At 43.2% G+C, this 21,565-nt stretch overlaps 1 protein-coding gene and 2 non-coding genes across 3 annotated transcripts; 1 reads left to right on the forward strand and 2 right to left on the reverse strand.

Annotated features, from left to right (window-relative positions):
• Positions 1-55: 55 nt before the first annotated feature.
• LOC118424954 (polycystic kidney disease protein 1-like 2) lies at positions 56-19,615 on the reverse strand. Its single transcript, XM_035833762.1, has 29 exons — positions 19,604-19,615; positions 18,382-18,589; positions 17,344-17,486; positions 16,927-17,034; positions 16,437-16,613; positions 15,573-15,698; positions 15,094-15,205; positions 14,548-14,633; positions 13,951-14,070; positions 13,352-13,498; positions 12,436-12,648; positions 11,773-12,061; positions 11,177-11,307; positions 10,545-10,763; positions 10,052-10,159; positions 9,486-9,664; positions 8,869-8,934; positions 8,334-8,441; positions 7,763-7,976; positions 7,016-7,391; positions 6,371-6,558; positions 5,330-5,404; positions 5,036-5,134; positions 4,347-4,574; positions 3,737-3,908; positions 3,299-3,396; positions 2,734-2,926; positions 1,727-2,065; positions 56-1,022 (listed from the first exon to the last, which is right to left on the reverse strand). Exons 1-29 carry the CDS (start codon positions 19,613-19,615, stop codon positions 226-228), a joined length of 5,331 nt encoding a protein of 1,776 aa, XP_035689655.1. The 3' UTR covers positions 56-225.
• Trnai-gau lies at positions 11,522-11,595 on the reverse strand. The gene has a single exon. It is a non-coding gene; the product is annotated as a tRNA-Ile (tRNA).
• Trnai-gau lies at positions 16,077-16,150 on the forward strand. The gene has a single exon. It is a non-coding gene; the product is annotated as a tRNA-Ile (tRNA).
• Positions 19,616-21,565: the final 1,950 nt, after the last annotated feature.

Below are 21,565 nucleotides of genomic sequence, written 5' to 3' on the forward strand. Positions count from 1 at the left end.
ACACACCGTTTAATTCAAAGGCAAAAACATGATGATCTATACATATGTACAATGTGTATACCCGGAGTTCGCTACATCTAATCTCCTTTTCACTCTGTGTTTCAAGCCAAATCAGCCCTTCCAAGTATTTTCATTATCATCAGATCAGCAGAGTATAATAAGAAAAAAAGTCATAGTTCCAAAGGCAGTTTTTTATAATCTCGACTACCCACACTGTACTACCTTTTAACTTTTAGAGACCTCGTCAAGTTCTTTGAGTACGTCCGCAAACTTTCGGCGATATTCCAAATCGGGTCTATAAGCCTGCCATGTTTTCGTGTTGTTGTTCTTTCCTACCGTTGACAGGGAACGATTCGCTTTTCCAACAGCTTCTGAAGTGGTTTCTTTGATGAAACCAACAAGCTGTAAGTCATCCGTGTTTGGATCCTGACTTTCCTCCGCGTACACATCCATAATGATGGTCATGAACATGCTCAGTAATATGAACTGCATGACAGCCTGGTAGGAGAAGAACATCACAGGACCGAGAATATAGTGGCCATCGACGAGAGCATTGAAATCAAAACTACCTAACATCATGGTACACAGGCTGGTCAGACTGGTCAGGATGTTCTTGTAATCTTGGAGTTTGATGCCGAACAGAAGATTCCCCATCTGTGTGAAGGCCATGAGAATGATGCCAGCTACGAAGAAGAACTGTAGGACAGGTTTTGAAGACTTCTTGATGGTCGTAGAGAGCGCGTAAACATGTGAGTTGAACCGTAAGAGCCGAATGAATTTAAGCGTAGCACAACAAATAAGAAATGCTAACAGGTACGTGTAAATTTGAAACCAGTTCACTGCGCTTTTGTAGAGATCAAAAACGGACTCTGAAGTTTTTCGCTGTTCGGCGGCCTCGTCGATGATGCCCTGTGCGTTGAAGTAGACCCCCAGGGATGAAAACCCGATGCCAATGACGAGAAGTTCTACCCAACTCCAGAAGTCACTCAGGTATTCGATTGGTCGGGCGAAAAAGCTCTTGGCTGTAATGACATAAGTATTAGATTAGCATCTATGCATATAACAAAAACTATACCAATCTACTTGCTCCCTTGTCAAATAAGCCTTATATTTTGTTTTTAAGATGTAAACCCTTTACGAGCCTCTCACGATTTCCCCATTCCCGAAAAGACCGAAATTTGGTAATTTGACGGTCGTCTTTGCTACTTTCATACAGACGGCCGGTGCCGGTACTGCAGCTTGGGCTCTCATAGGGTTTATCATCCCGGTGTATGTAATGCGAAAAAATACACAACGCCATGCTTCGAGCCAGAAAACATTTCCTCAAACAGGTCCAGACATCTTCCCATACATTTAGAGTGCCCTTCAAGACCACCTAGAATACCAGCTGACATGAAAATGGTTAATTTGTTGGCACCGCGCGAGGAGCCCATGTAACACCACGCTTGCCCGTTGAAGCGCCACCTATATTTGTGTGCCCATCAGTTTCTGCAGGCAATGTCAGTAGTTTCATGATATATGTCCACATCATCGTCTTTCCATTGGCAAATTTGGCCTTTTCAATTGTTCATCCGTTTAAATGATATAACAAGGGCATACCAGCGAAATGTAGACTGGTTAATTAATATAAACAGCTGACAGCATTGTGCTGTGTGCCAGAGAAGCAACTTTGATCCATGTGCCATACCGTTATATATTCAGTGGACCATTAATAAAGTCTACTCACCTTCTTTAAGGGCAAAGAAAAGAATGAAGACCGCAAGCACAGCTCTCATCGCAAAAAGCAAGATGGCGTCTTGTTGGATCAGCCTCAAGGTCACGACCTCCACACCCCTGTAGGCAGTTCCCAGGTTGGTAAACTCCACCGCTAGCGACACCACAGAGAACAGGTTCGCGTGTGGGTTGTAGAGGATCAGCTCCACGAAGACGGCGCGGGTTCGCTCGTCCAGCCAGTTGTGTTGCTGTAAGAATTCCGACAGCCGCAGACCCGACGTGCGCGTCTTTCCGAGCGGAGTAGAGTAACCACCGGTGAGGTACGTGCCGTGCTGTCCGAAATACGGGAAGCCTGGGGACAGAGAAGTTATAAGTTAAAGTAGATATATAACTATAGATCGTAACGCTAGTACACCTCAATCATCAGGGTAACCTCAAACTTTTTCTAACGAGTTTGCTCAGTGCGAGACCATTGACCACTGAAGTACGCTCACTATGGCAGCATCTCTTCTCTAAGTCAGAAACATCTAGCTCGACTAACTGACCCAATAGGCAAAGCAGGGTTTACGAGGCTGCTTGGGAAATTCCCTACCCCATTTATCTCATTGTATCCGTTGTTTCTAAAAACGCGGTATTCAGGGATATCAGGTCACCGGATGGTGCAATATCATGAAAGTAGCAATATTTTTATATATTGTAATTTGAAACTACCGTCCATTCATTAAAATGTCCCATATTAACTTTTTCAGAAACAAAGGGTAAAAGTCATCTCGCGGATAGAGGTGAACTAGCGTTAATATCAGGAAACAGGTGTCCGTCATTGTGTCTTGTGAGAAATGCCAGTCGCCCTTTCCTATGTAGATTTCTATAAAGTTTTTAAATGATGGAAGCTGTTTCTTTTCAAAAGGTTTAGAGTTACAAACCCACCTCAAAAGAAAAGCCAAAAACTACATTTACAAACAAAAACTATTTCAAAATTATGAAAAAAGATGCTTTGATAATTAATGATTTTTGACTTACTGCCGATCAGAGAAGCAAATTTGTACGTCCACGGTGGGTCCTTTTCTTCCCTTGTTAAGAAGACCGTACAGTTCGCTCCTGTGACCGGGGTACTGACTGTACTGGTACTGACTGTGCTAGTGAGTGGTGGTAATGTCGGGGCACATATGACTGTATCCGTACTGTTGATGGTGTCATTATAAGGAATCCATCCCTGAAATTGAAAGCACATTCTTGATACAGAGCAATAAAACAATAAATATAGTCAAACCTGTTTTAGCGGCTACCTTTGCATAACAGATACCTAGTCATTGCGAATTTGCGGTCACTTTTTTCGGTCCCTTGCAATTGGATTTTTCCCATTGACCTAAGTGTTAAGAAATTGTGGACGCCTGTCTATGGTGGACAACTGTCTATAGTGGTCACCTGTCTATAATGGCAATAATTGTCCATTCTTTGACAGGCCGTTATAGACAGGTTTGGCTGCACTAAATTTATTGAAGCAAAGATAGGCTGTAGCAAAAGTGTATACCTTTTTTTCGAAAAGGAGACACCACAAAAGCAGGAATATGTAACTTCTACTCACCTGGATATAATCGTCCGTGTCCGCCGCCAGTGTAGAGTGCCGCACGGTACATCTTGGTGCAAACTCTTGCATTTTCTCGGGCGTCTCACAGAGTTGTCCTGATCGAAAAGCAAAACACGAGACAAATTAAAAAAGACTAACATTACTGAGAGATTTAAAACAAAGAAAAACGACGGACAACAGCGGCCCATAAATAGTCTCCAGGCAGACGTGTCAGCTGGAGAAAAAATGAACTTGGCCAAACATGGACAAATAAGTTAATATGGGTTTTCAGTCAGTCTCGCGGCCAGTCAGTTCACACCTAGACCAATTAACTCCTACTAGACTTTTATTCTTAACTTGGCCAAATTCCCGTTTTACTATTCGACCAGGCGGGATTCTGGTTGAGACTTACATAAACGCGTCTTGTCTATACACAGGAATGACTACGTGGTATACCTGGTTTCAGCCGCACTTGTCTCAACTGCACGGCCTCTAAGGGATGAGTTAGCATGTCTGGTAGCACTTTGTCCACTGCCCAATCAGCTTCCCCGTTGTACCACTCTCCTGAACGTGTTGTCGGTATCAGATCACCTTCAATCCAGCTCCAGAACGATGGAATGTCATTAACCTAGACAGGAACAAGAGATTTATATTTAGTTTTGGTTATGGCCTACATTTTACGTTTCTTTCACGTTCAATGCTGCGACCACCAATGACGACACCGTCACAATCGTCGAAGTTCGTCGTGCGATGTTGATGCCATAGAATTTTTAAGCAGGCTGTGACAAAAACAACCGACCGTGAAGGAATTATATGTGACGTCAACTATGGCCCCTGACTCTTTACCCCCTCCCCAAAACTTAACTATTCCATAACCTTTGCTTTTGTTAATAGTTTTTTCCAGCTGGGAAATGACTAACAAAGTCCTTTGCACACAACCAATTCTCCTGTCAACGTTTCGCCATTTTAACACTGGTATGTGTTGTTATCGCATTTTCTATGATTGCATGTGTGTCTATGACCACGTACAAACAGAATTAAGCTAGCCAGTTTCTGTTTTACTTACCTCAGAGAAGTCTCCTTCCACGATCTGTTCCTTGACGTTCTGTGTCATGTAGAAGGCCAGCGGGCTCCGTTCTTGGTACGCCGTGAGCATGATCACCGTCACGAACAGGCCGAACACGAGCACCTCCAGCACAGCCGCACGGCGTTTGCGTTTCTCTGCGCTCCTGGCTCTTGCTTCGGCTAGGACAGATTCGTCTGGTGGTAGCGTGGACCGCTCTTCATCTGGAGACTGATATAATGGATAAATGTTTAGTTATATCACATAGCGTTTTAATATAACGCCCTACTATATGTTTTGTACCTTGTACGTGTAGTGATATAGGTTGATAGATTTATTAGGACTTAATGTAATCTGTATTTCTGCTATATTTTATCCGACCCTTACCTCACTCATGACCTCAATGACAATGAAAAGCGGCCTACTGGCCGATTTGAGCTTCTAATGAATAAATAATGGTTCAAACAAACAAACAAACAAAACTAACAAAGCAAAACAAATTACATACACTTCGTTTGCAATGAACTACTTATGAAATTTTTTGGTCGCTCAATGATTGCTCAAAGTTCGCTCCAGCGGAAAATGACTGTATAAAAAAAAGCATTATTCAATACAAAAAGGAATTGAAGTTCACATGTACCATCATTGGCAATTGGTTTAAAATATCACAATGGTTAGAGCTCTAGGCATACCTTGGTGTTTGTACCATACGCTGCCGCACGGTTTGTTCCGATATACCGCATCCAGACTGTGGCACTTGTCCAGACCTTCTTTTGTGTTGGCGACTCGCCCTGTTGGTGTATCATTAAAGATATTGCCACATTACAATTACAGAGAGAGTAGAGGATTCTAAACGTATCCAATTTAGAAATTGCTAGACTAATAAGGAGAAGATTGCAGATTTACTACCCTTACATGACCTTAAGTCATAGCTAGCTTTCGTTCTAAGATAATAAAACGTTCGATGTGACGTCGACGGTTCTTACCTGAGGATCGTTGTAAATGTATTCCTCGTCGTCTTCTGTGGGTGCTGGAGCGGGGTCTTCGTCTTCCACAGGTTTCTACGGTTTAGAATAAAATTCACAAAAAGTTAAAATCAATTTCATGCCCAGTTGCCGCAATATTATAATGCAGTACATTTTGTATTAGCTAGTAGCAGTAATGTAACTAAAAGGTTATCTTTTCTTTTACAGCCCGAATGCAATTTATACTCAAAGACGAACATTTCTCTTTCATTTTATTTGCTTATTAAACAAGACTGGTAATAAAAATATTATTGCCATGACGACGATTGAGGGGAACAACAATCAGAAATAGACTGGAACTTCCCTGTCGCACTATCCCTGGCACAATATACGAGCCCACCTGTAACATAAACCTACAGCCAGCAGAAATGTATTGTCCCTGGTACAGCACAATGGTCTGCCACTAACCTAAACCTACAGCTGAGCACTACAGTGTGTGTATGATAACCATTTGGATGCCATCATTCAAGATCATGACCTCTATATGAAGTATTTCCTGTCTGCCTGTGGCGTATGGCTTGAACAAGCTCTAGAAAAGAAAATGTATCCTTCATAACATAACATAACATAACAACCAAGACAACGTGATCCATTGTGCAGAGTTTCCCTGTTTTCCTGTTTCAAAGGACAAATTCCTCCAGGGAGCCAGCGTGACCTACATTCCACCATTGCATACCAGAGATACATCTGGAACAGATGGGGGGGGGGGGGGATGCATACCCAGCATACTGCATCCCTGTGGAAAAATTCCTGTGCAATTCCTAGAATTTTTGCAGACTGAACGCAATATATATCACTTGATGACTCCCCTGAGGCGTCGTCAAAAACAATACACAGGTAGAAATGGGGTATCGTACAACGCACAACATTGTTCGACATCAAACACATTATTTAGGGGATATTCAGACATTAAATGGAGGTGTATACCTCAGCCCCCTTTAAGATAATTTACACTGTATATGTTTTGAGAAAATAAACCAATCACAATGAGAAGTTCTCTACCTTGATCAGTAAAGCGAACAGCATCGCGACCAACATCAGCTTGAAGGGTTGCACCAGAAACAGGTCGGTTACAAATGACGTCACGAAGGTGAAAACCCAGGCCTCAGCTTTCGCCTTGCCGAAGCTCAGCGTGTACAGAACTGTGAAGAAGGCGGCCACGAAACTGGCGGCCCACACCAGCAGCCAACCTGGGCATATACAGTTGGTCATTAAAGTAATAATAGGTCTTCTAAAGACTATTGGATTCAACTGGATTTCATGCAAACTTATATGACAGTATTGTCTTTACTTCAACCACCAGGAAGTGTCTCCTTGTCTGTGACTGTGTCTCTTTTCCCTTTCAGAGTATCTATCTACACGCGTGAGTGAGTGTGTGTGTGTTTGTGTGTATTCGTGTGTGTGTGTTTCTGAGTTTGTGAGTGCGTGTGTGCTTGCTTGTGTGTGTGTGAGAGAGTGTGTGTGTTTGTGTGCGACAGCGTGTGTTTGTGAGTGCGTCTGTGCGCTTGTGTGTGTGTGTGTGTGTGTGTTATCCGGTGAATAAATATTGCCTCTTTCCTGTACATTCTTTAAGATCACTGGTGGCAGTATATAACGAATGAAGATTTTATAATTCCAAAGAAAGATAGCAAAACTTCTACTGCTCACCTACGAACACAGCCCACCAAGGAAGAGACGACTTCTTTGGCTCGTCGTTGTCTTTGTCCTCTTTCTTAGAACTTCCTTCAACATCTTGATCCAAGGTTGACTGGAGGACGCTGAGCTTGTTGTCAGTCGAACTGTTACCAAGGATTGATTTTTCTTTTGCGTACCAAAATGATGGCGTGTCTGGGTTGTTGGAGGTAAATGTTTTCTTCCCCCTAGGTTTCTGCTGTAACAGTTTCAAAAAACGACTGTCTGTCTCCGAGTCCATCTTCTTGCTGCTGCTCTTTTTCGGCGCTCTTGCTCCCGAGTTGCGGAAGAGAAAGACGATGAGGAGGTTGACTGGAAGGATGATGACTGCACTCTGTATGCCGATCATCAGCTGGGAGGAAAGAAAGTATTGAATAATTAAGAATATTGTAAACTACAGAAATGATACTTGGTAAAGAGGTACCATGATTTGATACAGTCACATTTCCAACCAGGTCTGGCTGGGAAGATTTCAGATCCGAAACGTATGACATAAAAGACAAAAAAATCAGATTAGTCATGAGCATAATTTGCATATATCACTGGATAAAATCTTTTATCTTTAGTTTCTGAAAACATCCCGACCGGTCTCTGGTTTGGAAATGAGACCGTAGCATAAGACAGGTTTGGTAAACGACAGATTGCAAAGGCATCACAAAAAGGGAAATCATTTGGAAATGTTGTATGAAGCCACATTATGCTGTTAGTATTCTTCATTAATACCTGAGGTAGAGAGATCGGAGGATCAATCTCCAAACCAGCTATCCTGAGTGGCTCGGGAGGATCGAAGTCGTCCCCGCGGCCGAAGAACATGATGTTGGTGAGCATGGTGCTGTAGAGCAGCGTCAGGCAACAGGACAGGCGCTGGACACGGGTGAACGGGCTCCGGGCAGGGCGGCCGGCAACGGAGAACCACAGGTGGCCATCGTTCATGTCCCTGTTTGGCAGTGCATGTACAGGTTAGTGTTTGGCTTGAAAAATCATCTTTACTTACATTAACATGCACACACAGAGTATATCTACATCTACAATGTAGATTGTGCAGTTCATGTTTTGAAGCCAATAAGGTTGCCAATAAACGTGTTCAAGGATCCAGCTGCGCATGCACAGGTCAAAGGTGAACGCCCCTTAGACGTAAACAAAACACGTCTGGACATTGTTATGCAAATACATCCGGGCATGTGGAAAAGCATGGTCGAGACAATAACTAATTACAAGCTTACGTCAGTGGCATTAACTTTTGACCTGCACATGCACAGTTGGATTCGTAAACCTGTTTACTACAGTTCATTACCTTGAGCTTTTTGCAAAGAACACGTTGCGGAATTTGGTCATTTCCTCCTCCCCTGCTGTAGGGATGAGCCGCTCTATCTTTCCATCGTCTTCGTCAACGGCGAGCCACCTAAATGTTCAAACAGAAAATAGTTATCTTGATGACACACGCACGCATTCATTCCGGTGATTCAATATTGATGTAAATAGTGTTCATGGGTAATTATATATTTAACTCACTCGCTTCACTCACGGCCCGTAACCTCAGTGGTCGTTTCAATATTTAACATTTTAAAATAATTGGAGACTATTTCAAAGTCGATCTCACGATGTAGCCTCCTTGCATTATCTTATAAATGTATATAGATAATCGATCAGACATCTATCGCTGCCAGGGGCAAAATATTGGCCCCCTTATACCGAGAGGGTTCGGTCATCAGACGGGTCACGTCCACTAGGGAGTGATTAAGCCGGGATAACATTGACTTTGGTTGTTAGAAACATTCGGTTCTAGAGTACAGACTATACCATTGCCAAGAGCAATTCAAATTTCGTACCTGTTACTGAGGAAATATGTCGTCTGATTTGTTCCCCTGTTGACAACAACAATCTGACCGAGGTACCTGTAACAAAAATGCGCAAATTAGGGGAAACAGTGCTAGCAATAGGGCTGAAAAATTCAACATCATTGAATTGTTTGTACAGGAAGTCCTTCAGAACATAATAAATGTACCCATAGTCTTTGAGGAAGTAAGATCTACTGGGTCTTCGTGGGCTTAGTGTCGGAAGGTGGAGACCATATGCATCTGCGCCCTTCTACCTCCTCAACCGAAAGTCGGATACCCATTTACTCCAGGGCAGAGTGAGGGAAATCGTGTTAAGGCCCCTTTTCCACTAGACAGCGATCGCGCTGCGCTCTCACTGCGACCTTCAACGGATGTGTGTAACCTTCGCGTTCAAGCTGGATGTATCATACCAGAATGTAAGTGTGACCGAAGAGACCAAAAAACAACAACACGCAAAACGTGAAAATCTTCGTTTGTTTTTCTCTACAATTCGTTAAGCGATCTGTCAAATTTTAGGTCGCAGAGAGAGCGCCGCGAGAATGCCGTCCTAGTGGAAAGGGGGTATTAGTGCCTTTCCCATTAGGGCATAGCAAAGATTTTGAACTCACCACGATGGGCTGTACCCAGCGTTGTTGTGCCACACCCGCATGTGAGTCATGACACCTAGCGGATCTTCCGTGGACACCAGGAAGGAGTCCACACTGCCCTGCTGGAACAGAACCCGGTTGTCGTCCCTCAGTGTAAGGGGAGCGCTCTCGTAATGGATGCCGTATAGCACCAAGGTGATCTGAAATGAAATGTAATACAAAGACGATGTCATATTTGTAACTCCAATGTAGACTGTTAAAATCTGAAATCTGACAAGTCCTCAAACATGAAGTCTTACACCTCCTCAAACATGGGACCCCCGGCCTATTTACGTCATTTCCGAAAGACGAATGCAATCCCATACAACTTGTCCGAGCTGAGCCGACCCTGGGATCGAACTCAGGCCCACAGATCCACGGAATGGGATATGCTGCATATAACTAACATCGCTAACATTTTTCACATTGAACGTTTGGAAATGATATTTGTTGCCAATGCCTTTTCCCTCGGCGGAATTTTTACAATATTTGTAACTCAATCGCAGGATCGACTCCGCACCAGAAGCGTCGCCAAAAAAGGGCCTCACCTCTGCGGTAGTCCCAGCGTTGCCCCGGAAACCGGTGTATACAGTGATGACGTATTGACACTCCCTGCGAGGGTTCAGCTTGTGACCAGGAAGTAGTGCCACTCCGGCCTTTGAGCAAGGATAGATATGTGTCAATCAAAGTAATAAAAAGACACATTGTCATGTTTGTGGAACATTTCAAATGATTAAGTCAGTTAAACAATATCTTTGCCTAACTGTGCAAGAAATCTAGAAGGAATAAAACATTAGTGTGACAAATCCCAGATGCTTTGTCCTTTGGATGGCAATGTTGTAAAAACGGTGTCCATTGTGTTTGCCATGGGTGCCTTTTGCAATTTCTATCTATTTAAGTTAGCATATAATCTAAAAGCATGATTGTGCAAAACTTTATCCAATGGTAAATGCGTAAAACATAGCCTTGCTACTCTTGATATTCTTGTCAGTGTCTAGAGTTAGAACATATAGACTGAATTCAGCTTTAGATCTGCCTGACCATAGCAATATCTTTCCTGTCAGTCTTCCTTGCCCAGACGATGCCCATCAGATATCCGCTGAACACTGCCAGCACCAGGATGAGGCCTATCGGGTTCTCCAGGATGTTGGCCTTCAAAGCGTCCTGGATGTTGAGCGGGTTCGGCGCTACAAACCCGGCAAACTTGGTCAGGTGGGTGCACTGGCAGTGGATGTGGGTGATGTTCGACATCAAACCCACCTGGCGTGAAAGAAATGAACGGTAAGTAAAATTTGGTCTCTTCAATATTTTTGTTGGGAAACCAAATGAATATTAAGATATTATGGACAACATCTTTATAATGGGATACGGAAAAGAAGCTTGATCTCAAGAGCTCTAGTTGCAAAGAGCGACTACACAGGTTGAGCGTACAAAGTAGACGAGAGTGTATAAAAGTTAGTTAGGTTTTCTCGAAACTAAGCTAAATAGTTTAAAGCTATCACATCGGAATGTCGATCACATCAAACCACAAGCACACACACGCACACACACACACACACACACACACACACACACATAAACACAAACACATGCACACGCACACGCATGCACGCAACACACACACACACACACACACAAAATTTTCTAACTCAAAAGAACAGACGTGAACTTACGTTACAGCCGTCTCTCTGCCACAGGTGGGTACTGTTTTCTTCAAAGTAGACACAAGCCGTCTCAAAGGCGTACAGGGTGAAATTAACGATTTCACCGCTGCCAAGGTCCTGGTCCGTGCCAAACTGAACTCCTGCCATACAAAATATAATGAAATGTATACTATCAACAATTTAAAACATTCTGTTGCGATACCGAAAATGATTATTGACCGCCATTAGGTCACTCTACATGTCTGTGTTGTGTGTTGGTCGTATACATTTTGCGTTATTTACAGAAATGAAGCTACAAGTAGTAGTACTCTTATATACAAAAATCTGTTCTCTTCAACAAAAAAGGAACAAAATTGGCCAGCACGGGGGTCGAACCCGCGACCTTCGCGTTATCAGCACGACGCTCTAACCAACTGAGCTAACCGGCCTGCCCATGTTATAATAATTCATAAGCTTGTCATTCTAATGTAGTTCTGTATAGCCGTAGCCTATGTTGCAGCATTGATGCAGGATTTTATCATGACAGTCAATTTTGACCAACGCAGGCCAAATAGCATGGCTTGAGAACTATAGATTATTTATTTATTTATTGGAATCTGACCTACCGATGAAGTACTCTGTCTTGTTCTCCACATCAAAGTCTGTGATGTCCACCTCCTCCTCCGGCAGCAGCCACTGGTAGGCGCTGGACACCAGTGATGTGTCATTGATCCACGGGATGGAGAAGAGCTGGTCCTCCGGAACCGGCAGGGTGGCTGTCCAGTCGTACGTGTCTGGGGTTGGTGGCTCGTGTTTGCTCAGCCAGAGGGTGACGTCATGCGGGAACAGGGTGCTGTTGAAATCTACACTGAAGCTCATGGCTGACAGGTTTCTCTTGGCATAGAACTGGAAAACCTGAAATTACAGATGAACTTTTTGTTACTGCCTATCATTAGCTGGAGCGGAAGAGTGTAGTGTTGACACGAGAAGAAGGAGAAGCTGCCGATGACAGAATAGCTAACGGATATTATTTTGCTATGAAAGTGGCTGTTGGGGCCACTAGGCGGACTGTGAAATTTTAGAATTATCCAAAATATGGGCAGCATTTATCAGAGAACTTGGCCTGTCATCGGAGTAGAGTGCCGCCGTGGATTGCAACTGTATGGCCTGCTTACTTCTCTGGCCAATTTCCTCACAGTACTTAGCTTACAAAGGATGGTGGATGATTTATGTAAATCAAGCCTTGTCATTGTTTGCATTGTTTTCGAGAATCGAGAGATGAAACCCACCGATATGTTACCAAGCGGCGCAGACGCAGTGAAGATGTACATCAGATCGTCCAGGCTCTTGTTCTCCCTCCGTGTCAGGATGTCTAACGGCTCGTCCAGCTCGGACACAGGAACCGTCAGGTTGCCGCACTTCACGGCAAGGCCGGTAACGTCAGATTTGATCATTCGCGAATTGTTCGAATATTCGAACGGGTTGAAATTTGACTCCAGAAACTGTAATTGCAAACGACATTGGATACGTTAGCAAGAGACATTAGTCATATGAGGATCAGTCATCTATCTTAGAAACCTTTTCTTTGAAATTAGATTTCAGGAACTGGAAACACAAACAAGATTGGGTACATTAGCAAGATACATTATATCAGTTAAAACTCTAGTTTGTGATCTCAATCGAATTAGTTTTAACGGAATATACTTTACTCTCATAATATTCATTGACGCACTCTATATTATGCATGACGAAATTGTTGTAGAATTACATTTTGATCACTTGATTACAAAGCATCTCTTCCAAAGAGAATCAACCTCCTTTGTCGATGTCTAAATACTTCTATCCATATGTTTTATGAGATAGTTGAAGACAATTAGAGTTCAGTTTGAGTACTGACCTAGATGGATTGATCTGGTGTTTGCTCTTTCAACTGGTTACACAACTATGTTCCGAAAACCCGTAATAAAGACAAGGGGTATCGAAACGCAGGGGTGTCGGAACGTAAAACGGGTTTCGTAATAAATACGGCCGGAACATAACCTTTGGAAATCCCCTTGTAGCTACATCCGAAGACGATGAAAGAAGCAAACAGCCCGGCCGGGCCCCGGGCAGGAAATGTGACGTAGGCCTAATTTGGGGGTATAGGAACGTAGGAGTGTCGGAACCTTGCAGCTTCATCCTAACACGATGAAAGAATACGTTTACCTGCACCCCGACCTCTCCGTCAGGACATCCATCGGGAAGCAGGGACGAGAAGGACGGCACGCGGACCAGGGAGTCGCTCTGGCCGCCCACCGTGTACACCTTCTCCGAACCATCGCCGGGGTCTTCCCGTTTGATTCTCACGTGCATCTGTCAAAAGAGGGAATATCAAATGTCTTAATGTCCCTGTTGAATAAGACTTCGGTGTTTCCAGTACGTCTACATGACAAGAGTTAAGGTGGACTCTCAATGCACTTGGGGCACCGATGCGGCACTGCGGGGTTCGTTCACTGAGGCACTGTTTTGTTATTTTCGCGATTTTTAATCATTTAGATATTGCGTAATACGTAAAAGTATGACTTAGAAGACAACAAAATACACAAAATGGAAGAAAATTCATTCTTTATCTCTGAAATTCCTTGAGTCATCTACGAACCCCGCAGTACCACACCGGTGCCCCAAGTGCAGTGAGAGCCCACCTTAAGATACCATAAGAACAGACAAAAAGTCAGACAGTCAGACGCCCAGACTCTGCCTAAAGTATAACCTCTATATATCATGGAGTTACAACTACCATGACCTTATTGGCTGAGACAACATACCGTAGACATGTAAACATCCGCAAATAGGTCGTCCTCGTCGTAGCCTGGCATCATGTTGGTCAGATAAATGTCGTCAAGAACATCTAAGGCTTCGAAGTTCCTTGTCGTGGCCTCCTTGTTCTGTAAATCCAAAAATATACAGGAATTTTTTTCAACGTTACTTGTACTAGCTGTTATAGTGAAACGTATTTCGTTCCTAGTCATCCGGAATGCTAATACAGATACTGAAGTATTAAAGAGTGTCTATGAGTAATTGAACCTTAGCGAATATATTCTGGCATTTGTGTCATAATGAGTTGATTGAAAGTGCTGTGCAGAACAACTAAACCTTTTTTACAACCTCCATGCAGATCTAAAGGTGGCATATGATCGTATGTCGATCGTACCCAATTGGCCACATTGACCGATCACATTTTTTTCTGAACCAGACCATGCATACACAATATAAAAGGATCACAAAAATGAAAATAATGTTTATCATTTATAAAGGTTTTACTTGACAACAGAAATAGAACTAAATAGCTTTTCGATAATAAGAATTCAGTATCACTTCAGGTGGTTTGCAGACGAAGGAACATTTTCTAGTATTTTGCATACCGCCTCTAGTAAGTTGGAGGAGGTCGTTCCGCCATCTTGTTCTGATTCAGCCTTGACTTCAGAAGCTTTGAACACATTGACTGCACCTAGAAAATATGTCGAAAAGAGAGAATGCACCTCATGTTCATTTGTATGGTAGTAAAAAGACACTAATACTGTGTAGTTGATGCATTACGTTATTCAGACTAGTTTTTTTTTAAGTTTTAAAGTTTTAAAACATGCATTTGAAATCCTCTCGTTTCCCAGAGTTGTGCGTAGCCAGGGGATGATAGGGGCTGCATTACCACGTAGTCTTCGTGGTTCCGAAATTATTTCAGGTTTGTAAAACATAGGATACCCATGAGTGCTTTTTTACAAAAACAGCAAAAGCGCCAACTATATCGACCACACAAAGCGGCGAGATGCAGCACTTCAGTTTGAAGCTGAGGACAGATGTCTGAAACCAACTCAAACGTCAGCAGGTAAGACTTTACTTGTGCAAAAAATCTCCAATATTCAGTCTTCAAATATGGAAGCTATGAACAAGAATATGTCTCAACCGCACACCTGTGAACATCAAAGCCGACGCCCGGTTCACCTCGTCCACAGACATGCTGTTGTTCACGGACAGCTCTCTTGTCTTCTCAAACGTCGACTTCAGAGCCGTGGAGCTATGAACCTTAATTTGTAATTAAAAATCAGTACGATCAACACAAAACTCAGTAACGTACACATAACATCCAATCAAACTACTTAGACCTACGTCACCTTTTCAAACCGGGTCGGGGCAAGATGATTGCGGAAACAAAAAAAAATTAAAGTTTAATATGGCAATAAATATGCAGAAGGCATACTGCTGAATCATTTTTGGTCAGTTTTGTATTTTTGTTGTCTATCATGTCGTACTTTTCCTTCCTCAAAACTGCCCGGCCGGGCCCTTTTGTGAAAATGTGACGTTAGCCTTAGTAGTCTCCATCCAGTAGAGAAGGCACCTTACCTAAAAAGCACGCAGAAAACCGATCAAATGTTCAAAACCTGGTACTTACTTGAGCATCGCCAGACACACTGTCGGGAAACGCGGTCACCAGGAGGGTAGAGGTTGACAGTCCCACAATGCCGTCATAGTCCTGTAGCTCCACAGCTGCCATGTTCTCAGCCACTTTATCTGTGATCTGGAGTGAAGCGAGGTGGTGGTCTATCGTTATCAACGGTTATAAAGAGTTTGAGTTCTTCCCGCACCAAATGGTGCATAGGGCGGCGCCCATCTCTGTTTCTGTAGCCCTGGGCCACTCAGCATTGTGCAATCGGTACAGCAAGGGACAGACCCACTGGTTGTGGTGTGTGTGTTCAACTACGTACCATACTGTTTCTCAAATGCTGAGTACAAGGCAGAGAAAGCATCATGTAAGGTCACACTCGACATAACGACTACAAGGCAAACACTCTAACCAATTGGCCATTGCACCAATACAACGGTACCTTGCTGGCTTGTAACTGTAACGACTGAGAATCTACTTGGCTAAACATGTGAACTTTAACGAACAGATGCAGGCCGGTTAGCTCAGTTGGTTAGAGCGTCGTGCTGATAACGCGAAGGTCGCGGGTTCGACCCCCGTGCTGGCCAATCTCATTCTTTTGCTTGAAAAATAGAAAACTGATCTTTTGTGTGATGACAATTCCAGATATGACGTTATCGTTATATCAAAATGATGCCGACCTCCAAAATTTGAAAACAATTAAAAATTTTTGAAACACTAAGCAAACTCTGAATGAAGCATAATTATATCTAATTTCAATATCGTAAAATGTATGTTGATAAACTCGATAATTAATTCCATTAAGAACCTGATGAGATCTTTTATGATTTTTTAGAATTTTGCGGAAGAAAAAGTTCAGTCATAATCGTGTACCTCAGTGATGTCCTCCCCTTTGTTGGCCAAGCTAGCAGCAACGCCGGAAGATATAACCGAGCCGCTGAACGCTTCCTCCGAAGATCTCATCGACAGAAACTTGTTGAAAGGCCCTATTGCGCCGTCGTAGAACCCGTCCATGTATTCAGTCACCTGGGCCTTGTTCGGTGATTTGATCTGAAAGTTACGCATCAATATCATTAAGTTTTCTTGTTATTTGTGGATATTACCTTCGCCAGAAGCCTTGTTGTCCTTTTTTTTTTTTTATGTCGGTTGTGTTGTTTTCTGTGGTGTGTGACATGGTGTTCTTCATATCGCACACAGAACACATCATATCGACTTATAACCAAAACGTACTTGAAAGCTAACGTAACTGTTATCTATTACTATCAAATGTTAAGCACAATTCTGTATGCATCAAATCATTGCGTCTCAATAATTGCAATAACTGCAGTTTTCAAATATCATCTTACTAGCCACGTTCACTTACGAGAATAGGGTCCAGTAGAACTGTAGTATTACGTCCGTCCGGGCAGGACACCATCAGTTCTATCACGATCAACCCGGGCGGGATGTCTACCATCGGGGTGTACAGGACCTGGTAGGAATGATAATGGCAGTTTCAATATGATAGTAAGAGAGAGAGAGAGAGAGAGAGAGACAGAGAGACAGACAGACAGAGAGAGAGAGACAGAGAGAGACAGAGAGAGACAGAGAGAGAGACAGAGAGAGAGACAGAGAGAGAGAGAGACAGAGACAGAGACAGAGAGAGAGAGAGAGAGAGAGAGAGAGTACACACACACACACACACGCACGCACACACACGCACGTACACGCATACACAGACACACAAACAAACAAACAAACACAGATCGAGACAAATAAAAAGATTGTAAGATTGACGCACCCATCCAGAAAACACGTTGAGAATGATGTCCACAACTGTAGCTGGGCCGCTCCCTGGGAACTTGGTTGTTGCCATTTCGACGCCGTCTGGTATGAACTCATACCGAATATTTGTACTGAGCGGGCCAAGCTCATCATAGAAGTCTGCGAATATGAAGTAAAATACAATGTTTATCATGGTCTAAAAGGGATACAACACTAGCTGTTATCATTTCATCAATACTTTGCGAATTTCTGGTTGTTGTTTTTTGCTTTGCGGTGACACTGACCTGCGACGCGCGGGTAAAATAGGTGACCTCTACAGCAGATTAAATACGATATGATTGTACTTAAAATTGTAGTTGTCACTGCACTACGATTAAGATACATAAAAAAGACATTTGGACTAATCGCGCCAGCTTCGCCTGCTGGCGACTGGATCGCGTCTAGCTTGCGCCCCGTTTGCGATTTTTTTTTTTAAATCAGCATTTCAGGTACTCAATTGGAGCCAACGTATACTGCTGGCGACGACTGATGGCTAACGTTTTCAAACCGGGGCCTGGCCGGGCTGTTTGTGAAATCGAAAAATAAAAATGTATACGTAGAAATATACACAAATAGTACACACGACTATTCTCTTAACGTCTTGTGTACTGTTCAGTGTTTTTTGTATCATACTTTTCGTTCCCGAAAGCTGCCCGGTTCAGTGGAAATGTGACGTAGGCCTTAGCGAACGTCTTTCGCAGACAGTCGCCCAGGCGCCGCCCAGTATAATATCTGCTTTGTGTAATGCCCCTCTTCCGCTTGAACGGCGCTCTCGTCGCGCCCTCTCTGCCACCCGACCTAAAATTTGACAGATCACCCAACGAATCGTATAGAAAAGAAAAGAAACGAATCTTTTTTTACACCTTGTGTGTTTTGTTGTTTTCTCGATCAGTGTAAAAATATTCGCTTCTTTTTTATACAATTCGTTGAGAGATCTGTGAAAGTTTAGGTCGCAGAGAGAGCGCGGCAAGAGCGTCGTCCTAGTGGAAAGGGGATATAAACATTGGGCACAGACCTTCACATACGATGCAGAACTTCTCCACTAGCGACACTCCTTCTGGAGGGATGACGGAGCAGACGTCAGGCGGGATATCCGTAGAGTTGCCCCCGAGAAGGCTCGTCGGGATGGGGTACGGGAAGACCTGGAACCGGTACTCCGCATGCCGTGAGAAGGGGAACAATGGATCGTAGTTGGAAACTCTTATTGTGTAGTTTCCGCGGACCTGCAGAGCGAAATAAGTAAGGACATATTTTATTTATTTACTTATTGGTTTGGCTGTTCAGAACACACAGCCAGGGCTGCCCAACTAGCCTATGGCTATTACAAAGGGCTAACCTTGCTGACAAAAACAGAGACAATACATATGGATTTGAACAGGATACTTATCAATGAGAATTTTCTAAGTTCATAAAGGATAGAAAGGAAAACAAAAAGAGAACATTTACATATACATGGTGTAGATTGACATACATATTATCTATAATAGAATACATAACATCACTTGTCAGCAACAATATTTGCAATGAGAGGTCAAGGTCTATATATACACGTGTATGACTATGCGTAAGGGTCGCCAAGACATTCCCACAGTTTTCTTTTGAAGGAAGCAGTAGAGGTGGCTGTGCGAGTAGCAGTAGGGAGAGTGTTCCAGAGTGCTGTTGCTCTGTAGGTGAATGTTCTCTGGCCTCTGGTGGACTTAGTGATGTTCAGATGTTCCTGAGGGATTAACGTGACTCAGTGGCTGATGCAGAAGTAAGGATATAGAAATCAATTGTCCGCTCAGTCCTTCAGAAACGAGGAGAACAAGCACGAAGCACAAGCACCTTAGGAGGTTCGAGGGTAGGTCCACAAATTATGAGAAAAAATTGTAGAAAAAGACCCGTTTAGAAATAGACAACTCTTTTTACAATAATGTTTATCACTGTTCAATGTCATGTGTCTCTTTCTTTATGTTATATCAATGTACCTGCAATTAGCCTCCGGGCATGAACTTGCAAATAAACTTTCTACTATTACGCTTTACCTGCAAAGCACGGATAAGGCTTAAGTCCCAATTCCCAACCTTGGACCCGGCCGGGGTAGCTTTCGAAAACGAAATATACAATAAGAAAGGCAACAAAATCCAACAAATTTATTCAGAAAAATAATTTGCGTATATTCCTTGGTTAACACTTTTATTTTTCGTTTCCCGCAACATACCGGCCGGGCGGGTTTCTGAAATGGACCTGAGTCTAACTTGTGCCGGCATGTTATCGCTTCACGCTGAAGGTGGCCTCTCACTGCACTGGGGGCACCGGTGCGGCACTGCGGGGTTCGTTCACTACGACACTGTTATGTTATTTTCGCGATTTTTAATAATTTAGATATTGCGTAATACGTATACTCATGACTTAGGAGACAAAAAAGTACAAAACTGAAGAAAATTCGTTCTTGATCTCTGAAATTCGTTGAGTCATCTACGAACCTCGCAGTGCCGCACTGGTGCCCCAAGTGCAGTGAGAGTCCACCTTAAAGTCTTGTTTTGGGCTGGGGGTGATTACGGTGTACCGGCAAGAACCGTTTTTTCTTGTTGGATCGGTCCAGAAAAAAAAGGACCTGGAAAAATCAGTGGATCAGATGTTTGACCGATTCGTTCATAGTTTGGTGTCTTTTATATCATACTTTTCGTTCTCGAAACCCGCCCGGTTTGGAGATGTGATGTAGGCCATAGCAAATTACTTACTGTAAACACATCGGGATTCACTTTGAGGTTTAAGGTATCCATGAAAGTGATGTTGTTCGTCCAGTCGATGCCGGGAAAGCCTGGAGGAGATTCCGCCAGATTCCAGACGCCTGGATATGATACCGTGAGGGACAGTGGTTTATACGCGATAACGTCACTAGGATTGCAGTTTTCCAGGCAACTGAAAGAATAAGAAAAATTACGGGTCTTAGTCACAATTGAATGTGCAGATGTTGACACACTGGCGTAGCAAATCCGTAGGTGTTTTTGGCACCCTTGACAGATTAACCTTGTGGCTCGGTGGGGCAGGGGCATGGCGAGAATCGAACTCGGGACCACTGATTCAGATTCCAACGCTCTAGTCGTTGCTCAAATTGATAGTACTTTGGGCATATATATACTTCGCTGGTGTACCTTTCAGGAAAAGTACATTTCAGCAACAGACATTTGACATGCCGGGTTTCAACGGAGGCCATCTCTCCCTCTCTCTCTCTCTCAGATCGACAGAGGGCTGCGCGTACTTTTCATCGGAAAATCGTCCCTGTCACATAAAAGCCATACTTTGTACCTTGTACAATTGTTGTGCAATAAAGTTATTATTGTAAGCGAGACTCGGGCGATTGCGGCAGAATCGTCGTCCGATCGATTTTCGCCAAATGTGACAGGGTTATAAGAACATGACGCGTACCTTATTGTCATGTGGGCCATGCCAGCTACTGTGGTGTGAATGATGAGGGAAGCAGAGGCGGGTGGAAGTCCCTCTGCCGTGATGTCGACACTGACTCTGACGGTGGAATTTGCGGGCCGAGGCCAGAAATCAAAGTGCAATTTACCTTGGTCTGGACTCGAACCTGACACCAGGTTTCCAAGGAGAGCCGTACAGGCCGATAATCCACCGGAAACAACTGAGAATTAAATGATGAATGATTGTATGAGTGAACGAATGAATTAATGAATGAGTGAATGAGTGAATGAATGAGTGAACGAATGAATGCATGAAGAGTGAATGAATGAATGAATGGATGAATGAGTGAGTGAATGAATGAATAAGTGAATGAATGAGTGAATGAATGAGTGAATGAATGAATGAGTGAATGAATGAATGAATGAATGAATGAATGAATGAATTAATGAATGAATGAATGAATGAATGAATGAATGAATGAAAATGCTACTGCACATACATTCTCCCAAGGTCATCGTGCATAAGACGTGCATAAGACGACCTTGGGAGAATGTTAATGCTACTTCACCTTTATACGCGGGGTAACCTATATACGCTATTTTCAAAAAACAGGGTATTTAGGGATATTTCATATAAAGTTGAAACAACTGTTCGACGTGATATTCCCAAAAGCCCTATCTTTAACATCAATGGATATTGGTTACCCCGCGGATAAAGGTAAACCAGCGTTAACAACTGTAACGTACCTGGTGGGTCGGGGTAATCCATGGCTTCGCAGCTCCAGTTGTAGT

This window comes from Branchiostoma floridae, chromosome 10, assembly GCF_000003815.2.
Source record: "Branchiostoma floridae strain S238N-H82 chromosome 10, Bfl_VNyyK, whole genome shotgun sequence".
Lineage (NCBI taxonomy): Eukaryota > Metazoa > Chordata > Leptocardii > Amphioxiformes > Branchiostomatidae > Branchiostoma > Branchiostoma floridae.

What these genes read in the sequence shown, in the direction of transcription:
- LOC118424954 (XM_035833762.1), bottom strand. An exon ending in TTCTACTGGACCCTATTCTC is followed by an intron (nt 16,614 to 16,926) that starts GTAAGTGAACGT and finishes CGTAACTTTCAG; the next exon opens with ATCAAATCACCGAACAAGGC. An exon ending in CCTCCAACTTACTAGAGGCG is followed by an intron (nt 14,071 to 14,547) that starts GTATGCAAAATA and finishes TTGGATTTACAG; the next exon opens with AACAAGGAGGCCACGACAAG.